This window comes from Glycine max, chromosome 17 (genome assembly GCF_000004515.6).
Source record: "Glycine max cultivar Williams 82 chromosome 17, Glycine_max_v4.0, whole genome shotgun sequence".
In the NCBI taxonomy this organism is placed as follows: Eukaryota; Viridiplantae; Streptophyta; class Magnoliopsida; order Fabales; family Fabaceae; genus Glycine; species Glycine max.
Window position 1 is genome coordinate 41,121,043 of NC_038253.2, and position 22,010 is coordinate 41,143,052.

The 22,010-nt window shown below is 36.0% G+C and overlaps 3 protein-coding genes across 5 annotated transcripts; 2 read left to right on the forward strand and 1 right to left on the reverse strand.

The window, feature by feature from the left end:
* The first annotated feature begins 275 nt into the window (after positions 1–275).
* On the forward strand, positions 276–7,998 carry LOC100781090 (probable pre-mRNA-splicing factor ATP-dependent RNA helicase DEAH5). 3 transcript variants are annotated; one of them, XR_005889448.1, is made up of 5 exons: positions 276–474; positions 551–3,761; positions 4,080–4,476; positions 7,006–7,149; positions 7,708–7,998. XR_005889448.1 is itself a non-coding variant. In XM_006601279.4 (4 exons), exons 2-3 carry the CDS (start codon positions 562–564, stop codon positions 4,471–4,473), a joined length of 3,594 nt encoding a protein of 1,197 aa, XP_006601342.1. In that variant the 5' UTR covers positions 276–474; positions 551–561; the 3' UTR covers positions 4,474–4,476; positions 7,006–7,535. The 3 variants fall into 3 exon arrangements, 1 of the variants encoding a protein (XP_006601342.1); XR_001385770.3 differs by lacking the exon at positions 7,708–7,998 and adding an exon at positions 5,267–6,598 and having other exon boundaries at positions 7,006–7,535; XM_006601279.4 differs by lacking the exon at positions 7,708–7,998 and having other exon boundaries at positions 7,006–7,535.
* A 937-nt stretch (positions 7,999–8,935) lies between these two features.
* LOC100812467 (probable methyltransferase At1g29790) lies at positions 8,936–11,499 on the forward strand. Its single transcript, XM_003550367.5, has one exon. The coding sequence runs from the start codon at positions 9,122–9,124 to the stop codon at positions 10,388–10,390; it is 1,269 nt and encodes a 422-aa protein (XP_003550415.1). The 5' UTR covers positions 8,936–9,121; the 3' UTR covers positions 10,391–11,499.
* A 2,443-nt stretch (positions 11,500–13,942) lies between these two features.
* LOC100813003 (auxin response factor 5) lies at positions 13,943–19,698 on the reverse strand. The gene is made up of 14 exons (XM_006601280.4): positions 18,886–19,698; positions 18,670–18,782; positions 18,386–18,484; positions 18,218–18,274; positions 17,944–18,096; positions 17,750–17,834; positions 17,429–17,519; positions 16,951–17,115; positions 16,712–16,834; positions 16,518–16,593; positions 16,243–16,378; positions 14,881–16,157; positions 14,509–14,699; positions 13,943–14,334 (listed from the first exon to the last, which is right to left on the reverse strand). Exons 1-14 carry the CDS (start codon positions 19,001–19,003, stop codon positions 14,217–14,219), a joined length of 2,802 nt encoding a protein of 933 aa, XP_006601343.1. The 5' UTR covers positions 19,004–19,698; the 3' UTR covers positions 13,943–14,216.
* Between the last annotated feature and the right edge of the window lie 2,312 nt (positions 19,699–22,010).

Sequence of the window (22,010 nt, forward strand, 5' to 3'; positions counted from 1 at the left end):
ATAAAATAATTATATAATAAGAAGTATGAGAGAAAAAAAGTGAGAAGTGGTTTGCCATAGTAAAAAAATTAAAACAATCTTACTCTCACTTTTTTCATTAGGGTTAGCTAAGTTATTTTAAATAAAAAATTCTTAGTTTATATAGATATATTTTTTTATTTTATATAATTATAATTATTATATAGAAGTAAAGGATTATTTTAACCTTTTTAAATTCATTTTATAATATCAAGCTACATAATAATGATCTCATTATCCACTCATTTTTTTTTCTCAAAAAATTATTATGGAGATAGTGAATTTTCCGACTAGGTTATTGTTCCCCGTTTCTACCTCGAATTCCACCGTCCCTGTGAGTTCTGTTGTAGCAATCGAATAGGTACTAACTATTTCGTGCTGTGAGTGAGTGTGAGGATTGTTGAATCGAATCGCGAAACTCTTACTTACACCCCTCTCTGTTTTTCTATTCACAAGGTACGTACAGTGTCACATTCTTTTGTTTCAGTGCCTTTTTGGTTTGAACTCAATCAAATTTGACTCTTCTAATTAGGGTTTTGAAAGATGGCGGTTGAAAATCCCGAGGATGGATTGAAGAAGCTGGAATACTTGTCGCTGGTGTCGAAGGTGTGCACCGAGTTGGAGTCCCACACCGGCACCGGCGACAAGGTTCTTGCGGAGTTCATCACTGAGTTGGGTCGATCATCGGAGAATGTTGAGGAATTCGACGAGAAATTGAAGGAGAATGGCGCGGAGATGCCGGATTACTTTGTGCGAACGCTCCTCACCATCATCCACGCCATTCTCCCTCCGAAGCCGATGGATTCGAAGAAGGAGAAAGACAGTGTCAACGGCAAGACCACCAAGTTCAAGGCTCTGGCCATCGCGGACGACAGGGACCGGGCCAAGGAGCTTCAGAAGGAGTTAGAATCCGAGGCCAGAGAAAAGCAGAAGCCAGAAATTGAGGAAGATGATGATGGGTACCGAGACAGGGATAGAAGAGATAGGCGCAGAGATAGGTATGAAGATGATAGAAGGGATTATGGCAGAAGAGGCAGAGATAGAGATGATGAAGATGATAGAAGGGATTATGGCAGAAGAGGAAGAGATAGAGATGATGAAGATGATAGAAGGGATTACGGCAGAAGAGGAAGAGATAAATATGACAGGGATAGAGATAGATATGAGAGGCGCAGGAGAGATGAACATGAAGAAGAGCATGGGCGTGGAAGGGAGAATGGGGATAGAGATGGTAATAGGAAGGGTTTACAGCACGGTTCTGGTGAACTTGAATTATATGCAGTTTATAAAGGGAGAATCTCCAGAGTAATGGAGACTGGGTGCTTTGTACAGTTGGATGACTTCAGAGGGAAGGAGGGGTTGGTCCATGTCTCACAGATGGCCACCCGGAGGATTACCAATGCCAAAGATGTTGTCAAGCGTGATCAAGAAGTGTATGTAAAAGTGATCTCAGTTTCAGGCCAGAAGTTGTCTCTTTCCATGAGAGACGTTGATCAACATACCGGTAAAGATCTCCTTCCACTGAAGAAGAGCTCTGAGGATGATGCGTTGAGGATGAATCCGCAGGATTCAAAAGATGGGCCTGTTGCCAGGACGGGTCTTTCAGGTATCAGGATCGTGGAAGAAGGTGATGTTGGTTCTTCGCGGAGACCTCTGAAAAGAATGAGCTCTCCTGAGAGATGGGAAGCAAAACAGTTGATTGCTTCGGGTGTCTTGAGTGTTTCAGAGTATCCAACTTACGATGATGAGGGGGATGGATTGCTGTACCAAGAGGAAGGCGCAGAGGAGGAGCTTGAGATTGAGTTGAATGAAGATGAGCCTGCATTCTTGCAAGGGCAGAGCAGATACTCGATGGATATGTCTCCTGTTAAGATTTTTAAGAATCCAGAAGGTTCTCTGGGTCGAGCTGCTGCACTCCAGTCTGCACTTATAAAGGAGCGTAGGGAAGTGCGAGAACAACAACAACGCACAATGCTTGATTCAATTCCAAAGGATCTCAATCGACCTTGGGAAGACCCTATGCCAGAGTCAGGTGAAAGGCATCTTGCCCAGGAGCTTAGGGGTGTTGGTTTATCAGCCTATGATATGCCGGAATGGAAGAAGGATGCCTATGGGAAAACCATTACCTTTGGGCAAAGGTCAAAGCTTTCTATTCAGGAGCAGAGGCAGAGTTTGCCAATTTACAAGTTAAAAAAGGAATTGATTCAGGCTGTGCATGATAATCAGGTCTTGGTGGTTATTGGAGAAACTGGTTCAGGTAAGACTACTCAAGTCACACAGTATCTTGCTGAAGCGGGCTACACCACAAGAGGCAAAATTGGATGTACTCAACCCCGTAGGGTGGCTGCAATGTCAGTTGCAAAGAGAGTCGCAGAAGAGTTTGGTTGTCGATTGGGAGAGGAAGTTGGTTATGCCATTCGGTTTGAGGATTGCACTGGACCAGATACCGTTATCAAGTACATGACGGATGGTATGCTTCTTAGGGAAATATTGGTTGATGAGAATCTGTCACAGTATTCTGTTATAATGCTTGATGAAGCCCATGAAAGAACAATACATACTGATGTTCTTTTTGGACTGCTGAAGCAGCTAGTGAAGCGTAGACCTGAATTAAGATTGATTGTCACATCTGCTACTCTGGATGCCGAGAAATTTTCAGGATATTTCTTTAACTGCAACATCTTTACTATTCCTGGTAGAACTTTTCCTGTGGAAATACTATACACTAAACAGCCTGAAAGTGATTATTTAGATGCAGCTTTAATCACTGTCCTACAGATCCACTTGACAGAGCCTGAGGGAGACATTCTTCTCTTTTTGACTGGTCAAGAAGAGATTGATTTTGCTTGCCAATCTCTCTATGAGAGAATGAAAGGATTAGGTAAGAATGTTCCAGAGCTAATCATTTTACCGGTTTATAGTGCCCTTCCTAGTGAAATGCAGTCTAGGATATTTGATCCTGCTCCTCCTGGGAAAAGGAAAGTGGTAGTGGCTACTAACATTGCTGAGGCTTCTTTAACTATTGATGGGATATTTTATGTGATTGATCCTGGATTTGCTAAGCAAAATGTTTATAACCCGAAGCAAGGACTTGATTCTTTGGTGATAACTCCAATTTCACAAGCATCAGCCAAACAAAGAGCTGGACGTGCAGGGCGTACTGGACCTGGGAAGTGTTATCGCCTCTACACTGAGAGTGCTTATAGGAATGAGATGTCTCCTACTACAATTCCTGAGATTCAAAGGATAAATCTGGGGATGACTACGCTTAATATGAAAGCTATGGGGATAAATGATCTGCTGTCTTTTGATTTTATGGATCCACCATCACCCCAAGCCTTGATTTCTGCCATGGAGCAGCTTTACAGTCTTGGAGCATTGGATGAAGAGGGCCTTTTAACTAAATTAGGGAGGAAAATGGCAGAATTTCCTTTGGATCCACCGTTGTCTAAGATGTTGCTTGCCAGCGTGGACCTTGGATGCAGTGATGAGATTTTGACCATAATTGCCATGATCCAGACCGGAAATATTTTTTACAGGCCAAGGGAAAAGCAAGCCCAAGCCGATCAGAAGAGGGCAAAGTTTTTTCAGCCAGAGGGTGACCATCTTACCCTACTTGCAGTTTATGAGGCCTGGAAAGCCAAGAATTTTTCTGGACCCTGGTGTTTTGAAAACTTCGTTCAATCCCGATCATTGAGAAGAGCACAGGATGTCAGGAAACAACTTCTCACCATTATGGATAAGTATGATATCTATCTATTCTTCTAAATATTTGATTTCAGTTTTTTTTGTTTGATACATTTACCTTGCACAAAATTATTAAGGTTCCCAATGGTTTTACAAATGTTCTTGTTTTTTAATATAAAATTTTATGTATAGTGGAAAATGGAAATTATTCTCTTTATGTAAGAGATACCCGAAATATTTTGACTTTGGGCTTCCTGTTCTTGTGATTGTAATCAGCATTTTGCTATGGTCAGTAGTTATTGTGTTGATTGGAGTCCCTTGCATTATTATTTGATCATAAATTGCATTCTAAATCACATGTATGAATATTTCAGGTACAAATTGGATGTTGTAAGTGCGGGAAAAAACTTCACCAAAGTCAGGAAGGCTATCACTGCAGGGTTCTTTTTCCATGCTTCTAGAAAGGACCCCCAGGAAGGTTACAGAACCCTTGTTGAGAACCAGCCTGTGTATATCCATCCAAGTTCAGCTCTGTTCCAGAGACAACCAGACTGGGTCATCTACCATGAGCTTGTGATGACAACTAAGGAATATATGCGTGAGGTCACTGTCATAGACCCCAAATGGCTTGTTGAATTGGCTCCAAGATACTTCAAAGTGGCAGATCCTACAAAGATGAGCAAGCGAAAGCGTCAAGAGCGAATTGAACCACTTTATGACAGATACCATGAGCCAAATTCATGGCGTTTGAGTAAACGTCGTGCATAATATGTAATTCATCTATGTTCTCTTTATGCAATGTCTTGGATACTGTTATATGTTGCATTTAGTTTTAAATGCAGTTTTTGTCCTTATATGAGGATTTAAATGGAAAGTTAGACATATTTTTATTTTCATTACTAGGAAAGCTTAAATTATGATATACAACTGTTTTTTTAATATTATTGTAGAAATTGGTTCAGATTACAATGTTAAGAATTCTTGGTTCATTAGTCTTATTTCCTATTCTTTTCTGTTCCTGATATGTTACTTTAATTGTTTGAATAAATAATAAATATACCAGATAGAACTACCAGGTCTTCCATGTCAAGGTCTTGTTGCTTTAATTTTTCAATGAGAACCTCTAAAGTGGAATTTGGAGCTTGGATGAATAGGTTAGTTCCATTGAAACTTGACTCGAGAGAATCCTTTATTCTCTATAAACTGCCAGAGGCACAAAATCTATTTGTCTTTGATGTTCAAAGATATCATTATCGGTAACTGCTTAGTTCCATTGGGTGGTAATAAGGTTTTAGAAGGAATTCCATTTTGGACATATTTGATAATTGATTGCAGCTTTAGTTGTTTTTTTAGTCATTTAGTATCTCTATTAGATTAGTAGGACTACTTGGGTTGTTAATATGTTTTCTAGACTTTGATATCCATCCCTGTTCATATCTTCTTGTTATAGCTTCTTACAATTGCTAGTTGTTGGTGTCTTGATATATGTTCATAACTTCATATGCTATTTGGATAAACTCTTCAGCACCATTTTCATTGAAATGAGGCTGATTTTCTGCAGGTTTGTTTGGGAAGTAGTAATTATTAAGAGGATATCTGAAGCTTGGGTAGAATAGCATCGTTGAAGTTTGTGTATGTGAACTTTCCAATTGGCTGTATTATTTGTTAGACTCAAGAAAATTACATACACAAACCAGGTAGTTTTATTTATATATTTTCTGGGTGAAACTAGAAAAAATGTTGCAATAGATAACAGACAGTAAAAGAGTACAGAAAAAAGTCCCTCACAGAATAACCTGTCTCAGTACACAATATTAGGCTGAAGCCCTAGCAGATTGTTCCTCTCTCAATCACACTCACAATACAATCCCCACACTGAATGCAGAAACTGACATGCTATATACATAAGAGACACACACGTAACTGTAAAATAGTTACTAAACACAACTGCCCTAAAGTTACTGAACACATACATAACTGCCATACTGTTCACATAACTGTTCTATCAGTATTTATAGAGTGACAGTTATTGCATTGATCATTAGCATTTAACTTGACTCTTATGGCTGTGCATCTGAAACTTGGGCAGATTATTCACATTGAACATCACTATTGAACTCAAACAAAGTTTGTTCAACTTGACAATGATTATCTACATTCATAAACTGACATAAATTTCGTCATTCTTTGATGAAAATGGGTTTTCTTATTGCCTCTTCCAGGTCTTCAAATGTATTAAATCATTTGTAATCATTGGATTTTTAATGTTGCCTATCCTTGTTTTCTAGCGTGGTCTTAATGAGAATGTTCTCACATTGTATTTTGGACACTTGGTTTCCTACCGAAATCCAGCCCTCCTTATTGTTGGAGTATCTTCCATTTGTGCTCTTGATTTCCTTACAGATATGGGAAGTAGATGTGACCATAACTGGCTCCCAGAAAGCTCTTGATAAATTTGCTAACTGCACTTAATAGTTGTGTGTGTGTGTGTGTGTGTGTGTGTATATATATATATATATATGATTATACCATTATGGCTTCGTGTCAAAATTTTGTATGTTTTCAGACTTTGATATATTGTTTGTGGTCCTGTCCTTACAAAAACAAAGGAAGAGAAAAACAAAAAGCAGCATACGTCCATGTTCCTTTCAGGTGGTTGTAATGTAAAATAATGGCACAGTATTGTTGGTTACTGACTGTTTTGATAAAACTTGAGATGGAAAATTAAGCAGCAAGTCTGTAATGTTTGAGTATTATGTATTCGGAGACCTATAAAATGACACAGACTAAGAAAAGGATTACAGGCGAAGAATAGAGACACTTGAAAGAAAAGCAAAACAGCTTGCCCACTTCTGCAGCTTTTAACTTCAAAAGTACCCTTGTGGTGTACCAGGTGAGCTGTTACCCCTTACTTGATTAATCAATGAACCAGAACAGCCCTTCATTCTCAAGATCTGAAGCTGAGTTCTAGGCTAGTGACTTTATTTATCTCAAACACAATACACAATTGCCATTTTTTTTTAAACTTCAAATTACAGATGCTTTGAGGCATATCTGTCTTTTTAAACATGATATTGGATATGAGATTAATTGCTGTCCTGTTTCCATTAATTTAATTCTGTGCTATCACCTAGAAGTTATTGATGTCTATACTCTTGTTGAATCCTTTCTATCTTTATTGCTATTCTTTTATTCTGACGATGATCCATGAATTGCCCTACTAACCTTTATTCATTCCTGTTAAGCTTTCATTTTTCCCTATCATTTCCTTCTTTATTAATTTCATTTTCTCGTCTGCAGATTAAGTTCTATCAATATCCATCTTGTGTCTGAAGTTCTGGTTCAGTTGAAAATGAGGAAGGGAAGATATTTCTGCAAAAGAATCTGTCTGCTTGAATTGGGAGAAAGGTGCTGATACCCTTCAAATGGAGTGCACCTGCAAAGGTGAACTTGCACTGGGCATATCAAGAGTGTGCAGTTAAATTGTTTAACATTAAAGAGATCATGTGATGTGTGCAATCAAGCAGTTCAGAACCTACCTGTTAGTGACATGATGTGTTTTTATAACAGACTGCTCATTTGATGTATTATTGGGAACCTCATTGTCTGTAATTGTAGGATCAGTACTGGTTAGTTATTAGTTACCTACTGATTACAAGTGTCAGTTGCATAGAAAGGTTGCGTGAGGCTCATTTTGAAAGAAGGCCAAGTTCAGAACATGTGATGTATTTTTCTTCATTTGTTTATTTTCATAGCGCAAAACTGTCAAGACTAGTGCCTTTGTTTGTAGGCCATGCAAGGATGAGATCAATAATTGTAGTATTGAGTTTGATGCTTAGCACTAAATTATTGATATGGCTACTCTGTCTCTGCTATTTGGCCAGTTTGGCATAACTGTTGGTTCTTCTGCATATCCTATTTCCTCTACCATCTCTCTCTTAAATGGTAGTAAGAATACCTGAGTTTTAAGAATTTTACATGGACTTCTTTTGTTGTATGCAGTCGCAATTTGGTGCATAGCTCTTATCACAGGTCGGATTTCAGCACCATTTGTTTTGTTCAAAAGCTAACACACAAAGCTTTCAGATGGTATAACTTTCGGATTCGTTTTCCATGCAAGTCAACATTCCAAACCCAAACCTGTTTACTGCATAATGCCCCATATGAAAGCAAAGCAATTGTTCCTTCAATTTAGGAGTGAGAGTGGGTTAGGGTTATTTTGGAACTAAGGAGTACAAAAACTATTGAATGTCTTTTAATTTTAATTAATATGTAAATAATTGATTCTCTTCACGATTTATTGTTGTATTTGACTTTTAGCTTTGGCTTGTTTATTAAACCTGGAAATTTAATTAGCAGTGTTAAAATTCATTGTTAAAATATAGAAAAATTAAAGTGATATAAAATAATACGTTTATATATTTTTTTACTATCTTCTTACTTTGCTGACAAAGTTATATTTTTAAATAATAATAATAAAAAAGGTCATATATATTATTAAAAATTAAAAAATACTATAAATAGTAGAATTAAAATAATAATATAATTTTAAAGTAGACAATTTATTATAATAATTAATATTACATTAAAAAAGATGGTAAGTGAGAAATTTCATTAAAAAATTATACATAAAAATGAAAAAAAGTTATAAATTTATAAAATTAATTATTTGAACTTGGTTCCATTATTTGCATTGATTTTTTTTTTTTCAAGATTTGTGCTGGTGGGCTAGCGCAAAACACTCTCCAAAGTGATTTACTAATTTAGTAAATTAATGTAAACGAATTGCTAAGTGCCATACTTTATTTTGTTTGGCATTCGGTACAAAAAAGTATATCGAAATTTTTTATTCTTGATTCATAAAATCCATTTAAACCTACAACACTTTTTTATTTATTTATTTAGAAAGCATGACAAAGTATTTCGTAAAAAGCAATTCCTTCCACGAATAGGAAGTTGTTTTGCAAAGCAATTACAATAAAAAAAAAATATCACTTCATTGGAACAAACCACAGCGTTGTCTACAAATTAATATTTTTATACAAGAAAATGTTTGTTTTATTTTTCAATAAGAGAATTGCATGTTGACGATAGATCTCTTAATCTTTGTGCAGAAAAAAAATTCTTTAATAAATCATGAGAGATTTAATATTACCATAGATTTAATTTCTGAGTAAACAATTAGCAAGGTCTGGATCAAGACACAACCACACACACTGACACAGTAAAGCACAACCGACAAGGTTCCATTTAGATTTGGTTATCTTTGAAACTAAGCTTTCTTACTTACTCACTTACTTACTCCAAACAAATCTAATCTCAATAATTCATCATCACTTCCAAACCTCACTCTCTGATTCAGTGACTCTGATCTCTCTCTCTCTCTCTCTCTCTCTCTCTCTGTGAAAGGACTAAGATGGGTTCAGTTTCTCTGAAAATAGGAGATGGAACAGCCAGATTCCAAAGAGCAACACTGTGTTCTTCAGCTGTTAACATTCTCATGATATTCTCTGTCATCACCACCAACCTCTTTGCTCTCTATGCCTTCACCGCTTCCCCAAATCAACCCCAACACTCTCTCCTTCACCACAACAATGCCCACAAAAACATCTCTCTCATCTCTGAACAAGTCTCACTCATCCTCAGAGAGATCGATTTATCCCAAAAGAAACTTGCCCAGATGGAGAAAGAGCTTCTTGGATACGAAAGCATTGATCTTTCGAGACCCAACATTGCATCCGAGCTCAAACTCTTCCTCCAGAGGCACCAGCTCCCTCTGGGGAAAGACTCAAGAACTGGGATCACTGAGATGGTCCCATCTGTTGGCCACACGTGTGAGAAAAATTCAGACTTTCTGTCTCAGTTCATGAATTACAAGGTTTTTGGAGCTTGCCCTGATGATTGGAGTGTGGCACAGAAGCTGATCTTAAAAGGGTGTGAGCCTCTGCCTAGGAGGAGGTGTTTTGCAAAGACTGTTTCCAAGGCAGGTTGGTACCCTTTTCCAGATTCTCTTTGGAAGCCTGTTGGTAACAAGACTGTTAACTGGAGTGGTCTTAATTGTAAGAATTTTGAGTGTTTGAATGGTAAGAAGTTGAGTAGGGAGTGCATTGGTTGCTTTGATTTGGTTCATGGCAATGAGAATGTTAGGTTTGTTAAGGCTAAGAGTAAGAATGATTTTCTGGTCGACGATGTTATGGCCTTGGGAGGTGGAGGGGTTAGAGTAGGGCTTGACATTGGTGGAGGGTCGGGATCCTTTGCCGCCAGAATGGCGGATAGGAATGTTACCGTGGTTACTAGCACTCTCAATGTCGATGCCCCATTCAGTGAGTTCATTGCTGCAAGAGGGCTTTTTCCTCTTTACTTGAGCTTGGACCATAGGTTCCCTTTCTATGACAATGTGTTTGACTTGGTTCACGCTTCCAGTGGCTTGGATGTTGGAGGGAAGAGTGAGAAGTTGGAGTTTTTGATGTTTGATATTGACAGAGTTTTGAGGGCTGGTGGTTTGTTCTGGCTGGACAACTTCTTCTGTGCCAATGAAGAGAAGAAGCAAACTTTGACTCGGTTGATTGAAAGGTTTGGGTATAAAAAGTTGAAATGGGTTGTGGGAGAGAAGGTTGATAGTGTTGGCTCAGGCAAACCTGAGGTTGTGTTATCTGCTGTCCTTCAGAAACCTGTTAGAGCTTAGGGGCTTATACAATAAAACAACAAGAATGAAGAATAATCTTGAGATTTTGCTATATCTCTTTCGCACATAATTTTGTGTGAATGAATTGCTTCCAGCATCATCATCAAATCCGATTGGACCTGGAATAAGTACAAGAATTGTTTCCTTACCAATTGTAAACCAAATTTTTGAGGTGACATATATTCTGTATTTCATGCTCTGTTTTATTATATCCCATTCTGAATTTCTGTATTAGCTTTTTTTTTTTTTTTTTTTTTGTATTGATAAGTTATTAGAAAGATGAAAAATGGATTATATTTTTGAAACTTATAAAGTCAATTTTAGTCTTTATATTGTAAGGCTATAATTTTACTTTCTTGAATATGATGAATCCAATCATATGTTTCAAGATTATTTGGTCAACTGGTCTTGATAATTTTACTATATGCATTCTCTACCTGATATTACTGCATCATATGCTTGACCACTGCTATCTTTATAGTACAATCATTAAGGATTGTTTCACATCTAAAAGAAATCATCCATTCTCAATGGCATTACAACTTTGTGGCACCTAGCTTCATTTAGAAAGGCATGAACCCGGGTTTATCTCTAAAGTATAGCAAAACAAGAATTTATCTGTCATTTAGTTCTATAACCATCAGTTCATCCTACTCACTGCTCTAAACCAAAGATTCTAATGAGACAACTCACAAGAATGTTGCCTGTCTCGTAATGGAAGATGCGTTTGTTAAGTCCTGCAAAAAGTCATGAAGATGCCAGGTATTGAGGCCTGCAGCTGATGAGTATTGATGACTTGCTGATAGGATTTTGATATTCTGTTAAACTGCTTCTTGTGCCTCTTCATAGTTGTGAACTAAACCATTTCATTGTTTACACTGACTTGACAAAACTATAAATTCTCTCTGAATGTGGAGATTGCTTTTAATCACAGGGACTTAATAAGGCTTCAGACCTAAAAGGTGAACTTCGAAAGGGAGATGTGTATATCTGACAAATGATATGATATGATAAAAAAAGGAAAGAGAGTTAGGGAGAAATGAGGGGTGTCAATGGAGTCTTTGTACCGAACGAGTGTCCAAAAATCAAAACTCATTTTGTTCACAGTATCCACTTCATATTCACTGTTACCTAAATTTATTCTTCAAGCCCAATTTGCTGATTAATATTGATGACTTACATACTTGCTGATAAGGTTTTAATATTCATATTCTATAAAAATGTGCCTCTTCACTCCATAGTTATGAAGCAAACCATTTCATTGTTCACATTGCCTTGTCAAAATTACAAATTCTCACAGAAAGTGGAGATTGTGTTTAATCACATACATGTGTATTAAGGCTCCAAACCTAATAGGTGAACCTGGAAAGGACATAGTTGAGAGGACCCGGGTATAAACCAACAATCAGCAGTTAAAGACGAGCTAAGGAAATATAAAAATACAAATTTGGTTGAGGAATGCCAACAACACACTTCTTAATACTATCTTTACAATACACTCATTAGTTGAATTCAAGTGAATCTTATGAAATGGAGAATGAGATGAGACTCCCATGGCTGTTGCTTCCTCCATCTCCTTTTTGGCTTCACATTCCGGAATGCACTCCTATTTTGGCTTCTGGAATGATCAATCTGGAAGGTAAAAAAAATATTTCGTAAAGGGTGCAAGAAGCAACTTGGAGGTGCAGGAAGCAACAGCCGACTCACATATGACCCACATGAAATTTATCTACTAGGTAAAAGTGTAGTACTGTATAGTATGTAGCATTTTTCAATTTTGTTTGCAGCATCCACTTCACATTCCTTGTTACCTAAATTTACTTCTTAAGCCCAATTTGCTTCAAAGAAGCTAGCCTTGCTTGTCTTGGCGTATTGGGCCATGGAACTTGGGTGCTTAATAATTACTCCGAAATTTTTTACCAGGCTAAGGCCTTGATTTGAATTTTCAAATCTGTTTACAACTTTTCTATTGCATACCTTTGCTCATCACATGCAGGTAAATAATGAACGCGCATTGATTAAATTTACTTGGGTGCTTAATAACCAGTAACTTAAACCAGACATGTATCCATAATCTTAGTAATAGCTTCAAGCTGAAGCTTTCTATTTAATTATGAAGCCTTGTAGCTGAAGCTTTCTATTTAATTACTATGATTATAATAACACGAGAGCACCGTTTTTGTGGGATGCTTGATTGCTGGGGCATGTACCAGTGTGAAGTCATGGCAGTTGAGATGAATTATGTCAGTGTACCCTTATGGAATTAAATCAATTAAATGTTCACCAATCTTTGATCCAAGTAGTATTAAACTTCTTTCTGTTAAGTTAGATCTCATGTTCAAGCCTTTTGGATAAAAAAAATGATTGATAGAAAAAATTTCACTAAAATAATCAGTCAGATTTTTTAACAAAAATTAATGAATACCTCGTACAAATATAATGGGTAAAAAAATTTGAATTAATTGTCCCCTTTGTTTTTTATTTTTATCACGCCTCCAAGGTGCAGTAACCATAGCCTGCTATTGTCAGTATTTTATTGGAGGGGTCAATGGCTGTGGATTAAAATGTGCACCACATTAATCAATCGTCTCATTCATGCATGCACTTTCGGAAGTCTCAAAATAGTTACTACTCCTACTTGTTGCACCGTCAAATTCATCAACGTTGGTATGTGATTGAGATAAAAAATCAGAAATCCACACAAATGAAGTCAGAATTGACATAAACGATGTAACACTAACAAGTGGTGATACCTTCTATTTAGCCCATTCATTATAGGAACTCGTGTAGCTTTAAATTGACATAAATGTTGCTGGCCTCGCTGGATTGCTTCGGTTGTTATTTTGCTTGCAAATAAAAAAGAAAAAGAAAATAGACAAATGGTCCACAAGCACCAACGAGTGTGTATATATATATCTAGCATGAAATTAATTCAGCTTAATCCGCTAATTTGAGTTTGAAATATTTTGCTGCGCTAAATATCCAACAAAGAATTTTGATATTGATAATAATAGTATCTAACTTAACTAATAACCTCTTACAAGGATAATTATGCTCTACCAAAATGGTGCACAATCATGAAACACTTTGGAATAGAAAAAAAAAAACATTTCAATACCCAGAAAGAAAAAGACCATCAAATATAAATGAATTGATGTGAAATTACTTTAACTTAGCCGGATGTAATGAATATGAATTCTAACTATATAATTATATTAAATACGCAAAAAAAAATATTTCTTACAATAATCTTAATTTGATTCGAATAAGATTATTTCAATACCTATTGCTTATAACAACAACAAAAAATACCACGGGAAATAATATGCTACCATGCTCATATTAACTCACTCCTAGAAAGTTTACTTTAAAGATTCGTTTAATATTTTATATACTAATTCTCTATAATTTTATGGCCATGTTCTACATTATTTAAAAATTCGTTATAAGTGTGTCATTGAATTGCCTTGTACCCATGCTTTCTAGGCACACTACACTAGAATGCAAATAAGTAGCGTTCGATGGTTGATTATTTGGAAAGGTCCCAATGCGTAGTAATAATAAAGCATAATATGTCCACTTGCCAGCAAGAATTTCTTACAACATAAGGTATGCAACACCCTTGACTCATTGGAACATCATCTTACAACTTTTGATCTGTGTGATAATAAAACTCAAACTCTCTTCCATCTTCAAGGTTTGTTCCATACAAGTTAATAATACTGACTTCTTCCACAACATATGCCTTTGCTTTTCAAACATTGCCTTGTACAAGAACATCACAAAGCATGGCTTAGTGACATTGGATGCAGCCACCACCTGATATTCAAACATTCATCCCTTGCAAAGCTCCACTGTTTAGAAGCTTCATCCCCTCTTCACTCATCTGCTGAACTTCTGAAGGTGATAAAATTCTTATGCAGCGGACACAGCCTACAAATTCCCTACACACCCAACATTTAATAACATCAGAATGCCACACAAGATAGCACTGTTCGAAAGGTTCTAAACTCAAAGGATTATTATCTTGGTTCAAAGGAATTCTAAGCATATTAAGCCTAGTATTAAACTTTTAAGTTTGGAATATCACACATCACAAGAGTTGATAAGAAACTTACTCCCAAGGATCATCACCAACAAGTAGAACATCACTCTCATAATCTACATACACCAATTTCCATCCTGAGCCTTTAGTGTCATTCAGCAGGCCATCGAGTCCAAACATGCATTCGATTGCACGGATCAACTCCTCATAGTTCTTGAAAGTAGTCACATCGATTGATCTTCCAACGGAACCTGCCTTTTGCACCTGTCAGAAACCAAAACCATTAAGATATACATGATTTATGATGTTGAGCCAAATAATTTAGAGGACAAAATTTCATAAATCATGACAAAAAAGAACAAAATCAATTAGCACTAGCACATATAGTATGAATGCCGATGAGGAAAGGTTTTTTTTCTTTTTTTTTTTTCTCTCCACTACAAACCTTTGTGTAGGTTCGGATGGGTGCAGGTACTTGCTGCCATGAGTTATTCTGCAGGAAGCTGCTTTCATCAAAATCAACATGGCTTGATGAAGTGCCACCGGAGTTGTCAGGGATGTCTCTAAGAGGATAGGCATGTGACTCGGCTAGACTAGCAGAGGTTATCTGAGACTGGACATCCTGGCTTGAACTCAAGTTGCCAACCATGCAATCTTGAGGATTCTGAAATTCTCCGTCCTTCATCGTGCAAAACTCATCCAAAATGGTGCTTGAAGTAGAAGGATCAACCATGGTGGTGCCTACACTGTTGCTAGCATCAACATTGACACAAATCTCACTTTGGTTATTGCTCTCAGCGGAAAGATCCCTCAAATTATTTGAGCTTGGTACGCCATTGAGGCCATACATCCCTGGCTGACAGATGGATGTAAGCTGGTCTGCTTGAGATAAGAACTTGAAGTTCTTGACATAATGATCCCATACTTCATTGTTCATTGAAGGTAAAGGGGGATTCACTACTTGAGGCTGAAGTGAGTTATGTTCTTGCAAGTCAGAAAAAGGTCCAGTTGGTCTGTTCTGCCCAGCAAAAGGTTGGGAAGAAGCATACGCCAACCATTCATCAATGTCAAGCTGAGGAAACAGGCCATTTACCATGGCAGAATCAGCTTGAGCCATACCAATCATTTGAGGATGGGGCATGGAGGATTCTATCAGAGGTTGCATAGGCCATGGACTGGATTGAGGGAGTAGTGGACTCTGGTTTTGATTATGGAATGGCAATTGGGTTGCTAGGCCTTGCTGGTTAACAGGATTTACTGCCACCTTTTCATTGTTGCACCCTTCCATGGAAGGATAGTCAATCACGCGGTCAGGTAATACCTCACATTCTAATTTTGGCTTGTCAATAACTATCCCAGAAGGAAGATGATTATCAATTTTGGCAAGAGGATGAAATTTTTCAGGCTGATCATTTTTCAACAGTGATTGCATGTTTAAGGCATTAGGTTGGTCAGGGATAGATTGAGGATGTAGATTTTTAAGCAGCATTTGGTTTTCTGCTGCCAGAGTGGTCTTCATTTCTTGCAAGGGACCTCTTGTAGCAGCAGATTCTTGTTGCATGGCGGATAAAAATGCTCCATTATTGTTAATCAGCTGGGGTTTAAAAAGCATTTTCATCATGTGTTCTGAGTAGAGATTTGGAATTGAGTTTGAGAGCTCCATAGTTCCATTTTCTGGAACTCTTATGAAGGGTCTTGTTAACAAAGTTCCCCACTCATTTTCTGCACCAATCAACATAACTAGTCGTTAAATAGAAGACTCGTCTACAAAGTAGGAAAAGAAATATTACAAGTAACAGACTTTTACCCAAAAGTCCAGATGGTAATGGCCGTTTTAGACCTGAAGTCAAAGAAGGAAAGATAAAAAGGCTTTCAGGAGTCTCAATCTCCCACACACTAACTCTATTCTGTTTATCGCCACACCCTGGCTCATCCCACTCCACCTGTTTGCAGAGAAATCATTAGGCCAACTATTTCCACTAAACTTAAGCTCCAACATGCACTATGCTTCATAAATGTATCGAATTTCATTGGAAAATTCAACAAATATGAATAATAGAACTTAACCAGAACTTAATTTACCTGAATATTGCGCCATTTAGAGCCAGGCCACCTTAAAGGATCCACATCACTGATACCAACTATTGTACCCATATATCTGCAGAAAGATGAAGTACGTGTCAAGTTTCACGCTTGTTTTGGATTTCACACCTATCACCAAAATAGCTTAGGAGAAATATTTGGCTGTAGCATAATCCAAGCATTCAAGAAATTACCTGCGCTTACCCGATTCTTCAGTCTCAAACATCATGCCAAATCTCATTCCAACTGAGACCTGAGTTCCAAATACAGATTTTCTGTATTTGGCCAGAGGAATAACAAATTCTGAAGGGCATGCCCTACAAATAAGTAGAAACAGATATTAGACTATTCGAAAGCATACCACAAGCTATATTTGCAACAAAATTATATCTTAAACATATGTTAGGAGAGACTATGAATATGCTAAATATACCTTGGATTGTAGAAAATAGTGAATGGACTTCGATTGGCAGCAGCATGAGCTGCAGCAGCAAGCACACCAATGTGCATGCTATCAGCAGAAAGTACTGATGATGGCAGTGTTGTCTGCTGACGATTAACACGCCTCACGCCAACTCGCAATTGTGATTTCTCATCCCTTGTAGCAATTGACACATCATTTTTAGTATGAAGAAAATTATGCAGCACTCAGTAATCATAACTGAAAGGAATAATCTGCCAATCTGAATTCCATAATTCTCAATGTTTTGGCTGGATCCATTATATTGCAATGTCACCGTGTGGAATAGACAAGCTATTACAAAAATTTTGCAGACTTTGTTTTGTACAAAAATTAAGTACTAAACAGTGCTACTTCCCTTTCCCTTTAAAATACAAAATGCTGTCTTTTATATCTATGATATAACAAGCAAATAAAGAATGCTTCTTGTAGCCAACAATTAGGCAATTACCTGATGAAAAGAACAGAATCACCAGCTCTAAGCCTTTTTGAGCCTACAAACAAACTCCATCCTGTTGTGAGCAGGTGTCTCTTTGGTTGACCTAATAAAAAAATGTGAAAAATAAAAGTGAGGACTTTTATCCAATTCAGCCTGTTCGAACAATAAATATGAGGACTCTAATCCATTAAAGGTTAAAAAATAATATGCCTTCAGCAGAAAGCTGCAAAGCCAAACAATAACTTGCAGCAAAAAAGCTCACAAAACGATCATTCCAATTTTTTTTTCTAGTAAAGCAATAAATAGATTCGAAAGCCAAAAAAGCATACACACCCCGGTATATATGTCTAAATGTCCAGGTATTATCATGCAAATCTCGAACAACAAGCTCTTGAGTTGGGGGTTGAATTGTGTAATCCTGAAGTGAAAGATAAAACATATCAATAAATGAAATGAAAATTCAAGTTCAAAATCTTCCCAAGCACAGGGAAAACATGATTTGCAACCAGCAGATGTTATAGCCATACCAATGGAGGAAAGAGCTTCTCTGCTGCCCTGCGTGGAACCGAAAAGCCGCCATGCGTGCTCGTGTCACTAGCAGTCAAAGTTTTGCAGAAGAACTCACTGGGATGTTTACTGTGCTTTAGCCCAAAATCAGATATGGGAAAAACTTCTCTTTCCTGGCACAACAGACAAAATCCAAATTCAAACTGAGAAGAATGTCCAATACACCACAACTAAACCTTGACATTTAAAATGTTCAATAACAAAAAATTCCAAGACTGAAGACTTCATCCTTACAGAATTCAGTGGTTGCAGAGTCATTTGAGCATAGATTTCATCTGTCTCCTTGTCTGCCTATCATAACATACAAGAAAAAAGGTAAAATTTAGTTCGGAGTTATGACTTATGATGGATTTGAAGATGCAACAAGTGGTCAAGTCAAATCAACCAGCACACAACACTCACATGAAGTGTGGCATTCTGAACTTGACACAGCAACTGAGATGGAAGATTGGGGTAGTTTGGAATCTGTGATGTTGCTGTTCTTCTAGTAGAAGCTGCCACCTGTTCATATATTCAAATAAAAGGGAACAGACATGCTTCAGCAAACCAAAACAAACAAAGTCACTCACACCTCAGAACCCTGGCTAAATATTCAAAAGAAACTAATGATCTAAGAGATAACAAAGCAAGGCTAGAAAAGGTAGCACTTTGAAAAGAGAACCAAGAGATTCACTCATTTCATTCACCTGCTCACTATGCCCCTGAGGGAAGTAAAACACAAGGCTTCCAACCTGGGGTAGTGACACAAGAGGGCCTGCACAAGCATGCCATAACTCTGAATTCAAAGTCTTTCTGACCCCTGCAAAAAAATTTGGTAGTAGCATCAAACAAGCATGTCATTAAAATGTAACCAAAAGGTAAAAAAACAAATGATCTTCCAAAGCAAAAATTAAACAACAGACCAGAATGTTCTTGCATTTCTTTCAACAGTTTCATCTCAGCAACAAGAGTTTGACCCCCAACAACCATTCCTCCTCCAACTCCTCCAGTTTTAATCTTTTCTTCAACGGAAGCCATCATATCATATCCTATTCCTATGTCTGCACCACTCTCTACGCCTTCAACTTAAAAACCACTAGAGGAACCTGTGTTTCTACGTCTTCTTCATCAATTCACAACAAGTTATATTATATCCCCACCAAACAAAAAAAAAACTTTCCTTTCCCTCCCCACCCCATTAGAAAGAAGAAGAGAAGAAAAGGGTTCACGTTGTTAATATGTGAAGAAGAATCTCATCTCATATGTTGTTGTTGTTGCTGTTGATCTCTGAGAAAAAACAAAGCAGAGACCAAAGCCTGTGGAAAAAAGGCACAAGTGCAGATCTTTGTTTCAACGGGTGAGGCTTTTGGCACAAAGCAACCAAATTAAAGGCCATTAGTTTGCATCAAAAAGCACGCGGACCTAAGCATGAGTGAGTGCTTTGTATTATTGGTTTTGAGTTTTTGAGTACTACACTTGTTGTGGCTTTTTTTTTCTTCTTTTCTACCTTGAAAAGAAACCAACCTTTCAGTGAGACCACTCATCACACTGACGCTGATACTGTTCCCTTCTTTCTTTCTTTCTTTTCAGTTTCTCAAGCACAAGCACCAATGCCAAAAACCAAAACCTCCTTGTCCCTTCTTTCTCTCTCTATTTGCTTCAAACAGCAAGAAGTAGTGTGCATGCTACTAAGTCCTACCCTTTGCAGCTTTAAGCTATTTATATCATTTAAATAACTAAGACCAAAACAAAAACAAAAAAACTAGTAGTATAACTGTATAACTTGTATTAAATGAAAATCAGAAAAAAGTGGAGCTAGTCTATTACAACACGAAAACAGTAGTAGTACACTATCAACCTCATCTTAGCTCGCCTCAGGATATGCAGCGCTACACACACTAGCTTTTGCATTATTCAGATTCTTTAACATTTTGATTTAATTTTACCTTGTTTTTCTGGAATCTATTATTAATACGATATTATTTAGCCACCATTCAATGAGAAAAGACTTATTTTTTTAATTATCTCATTGTTATAAAATTTTTGATTGATAATCTTTTAGTGTGTATTTAAATGAACGTTGATAAAAATGATCTTCAATAAAATTAATTTTAGTTGAAATTGATTTTAAAATTATGTGATTTATGGTTGAATTTTTTTATTATATAATTAAGTTAGAAATAAAATTCACTAAAAAATTTGAATTTAACGTAAAAACTGCAAAAATTATAAGAGTTACTTCAATTAAATTAATTCTAAATTATTTTTAAGATGGAATCAAACATAAAAAATTAATTCTTTAACATTAAACTAAATATATACTTAATGAGATTCTTCTTCCTCAATAGATATAATTTCATTTTTTATCAATTGAATCGTTTTGTTGTTGTTCATTATTTTATTTTGAGTGAGAGACTTGTGTGTACTTTAATAATATAGTATGCAGGGAGATTTATTTAATAACGACGGATGTTTAATAAAGTACATTATGTTTTTTTTTTGTTTTAAAATAAAATGTCGTAAAAGTCTTGTGTAAATACTAATCTAATAAAAGAGCTAACTGTAGTATATTCTATTCTAATTGTATTGTGTACCCTAATATTCATATTCTTAGTCTTGTTACCTGCCCCGTTAACATTACATCATATTTTTTTCCCAATATCTTATTTTCTTCTTAAGGCATTTTCATGTTTGATACTATTATTTTGGAATACTCAGTACAGTTATTTTATTTATAAATTAAAAATTTAATACTAAATACACTAAAAAAATTGAATCATACGGTGATGAGTCAATGACACACATTCATTCGGTTCATAAAATGTATATAGTATAGTATTATAACACAAGTACACAAATCTTTTTATTTTATCATTTGATAATAATAATAATAATAATAATAATAATAATAATAATAATAATAATAATAATAATAATAATAATACACAACCAAAAATGAGTAGAAATGTGAAAGTGGTGAGACTATTTATTGATGTTATAGTTAATAACGGGCAGAATTTATAACTTTCAACTATCAAATAACAGAGATGGTGTGATTTTGTAAGAAGAAAATGATCTTCGGTATATTCTACTTTATTTATTAAAAAAACATTGTTTATTTATTGGAAAGATATTAGAAATTGGTAGAAATATATATGTAAAAAAAAAAAAACATTTTCCCCTGCTTCTGAGCAGTAGTTTAGCACCAGATGTTTGACCGATCGTCACGCATGCGATTCACGACAAACCAATGAAGTAAAAGTGTGAAACAAAATCAAAGATGCATGCCACGTGTCACTGTGCTGTCTATTTATTCACGGCGCCGTTTTCCACATTTGACATTCTTCGTTCCCGTCCTTTTTGACTCACTTTTTCCTTTTTTTGCAAAAAAAATCAACTATTTATCTTGCACAGAAAATGATTTATTAGGCTTTTATAAATTGTATTTTTTGTAGTTATCTTAATTTTTATTATGCACCGGAAAACGCTAGTTTTTTTTTTCAGATTAGACAAAGTTGGGAATTTGGATGATAAAAAAAAAACTACAATAATGATATATACATTGTTTATATGAATAGAAATGAGAAGAAAGTAAATGATAAAATTTCTCACCATTTTATTTGAATGAATGAAATAGAAAATTAATATATATATATATATATATATATAAAAAATTTTATTCTTGCTAAAAAGATTTCATTTTTGGTAGATCTTGTACTATTCTTCTCCTTTTTCTCTCTCTTATTTTTGTATATATCAATAATCAATAATTCTCTACTCTTATCCTCTATTACCCTCTTTCACACTGCTACACTGTCTACACTCTACACAAACAAATACAGCATAAAATCCCACGTTTCTATCTCATGGCGTGTTGTATATCTTTTTCTCTTTAATTCAATCCATATATACAACTAATGCTTAAAAAATTTAAAAACCCACACATCAAATATGTTCCTTTTTTTTTGTTAAGATAGATTAGAAGTCAAATTCAAATTTACGCCATAAATTTAGTGAAGAAAAATCGAATAAGTATGCACTTTTGAAG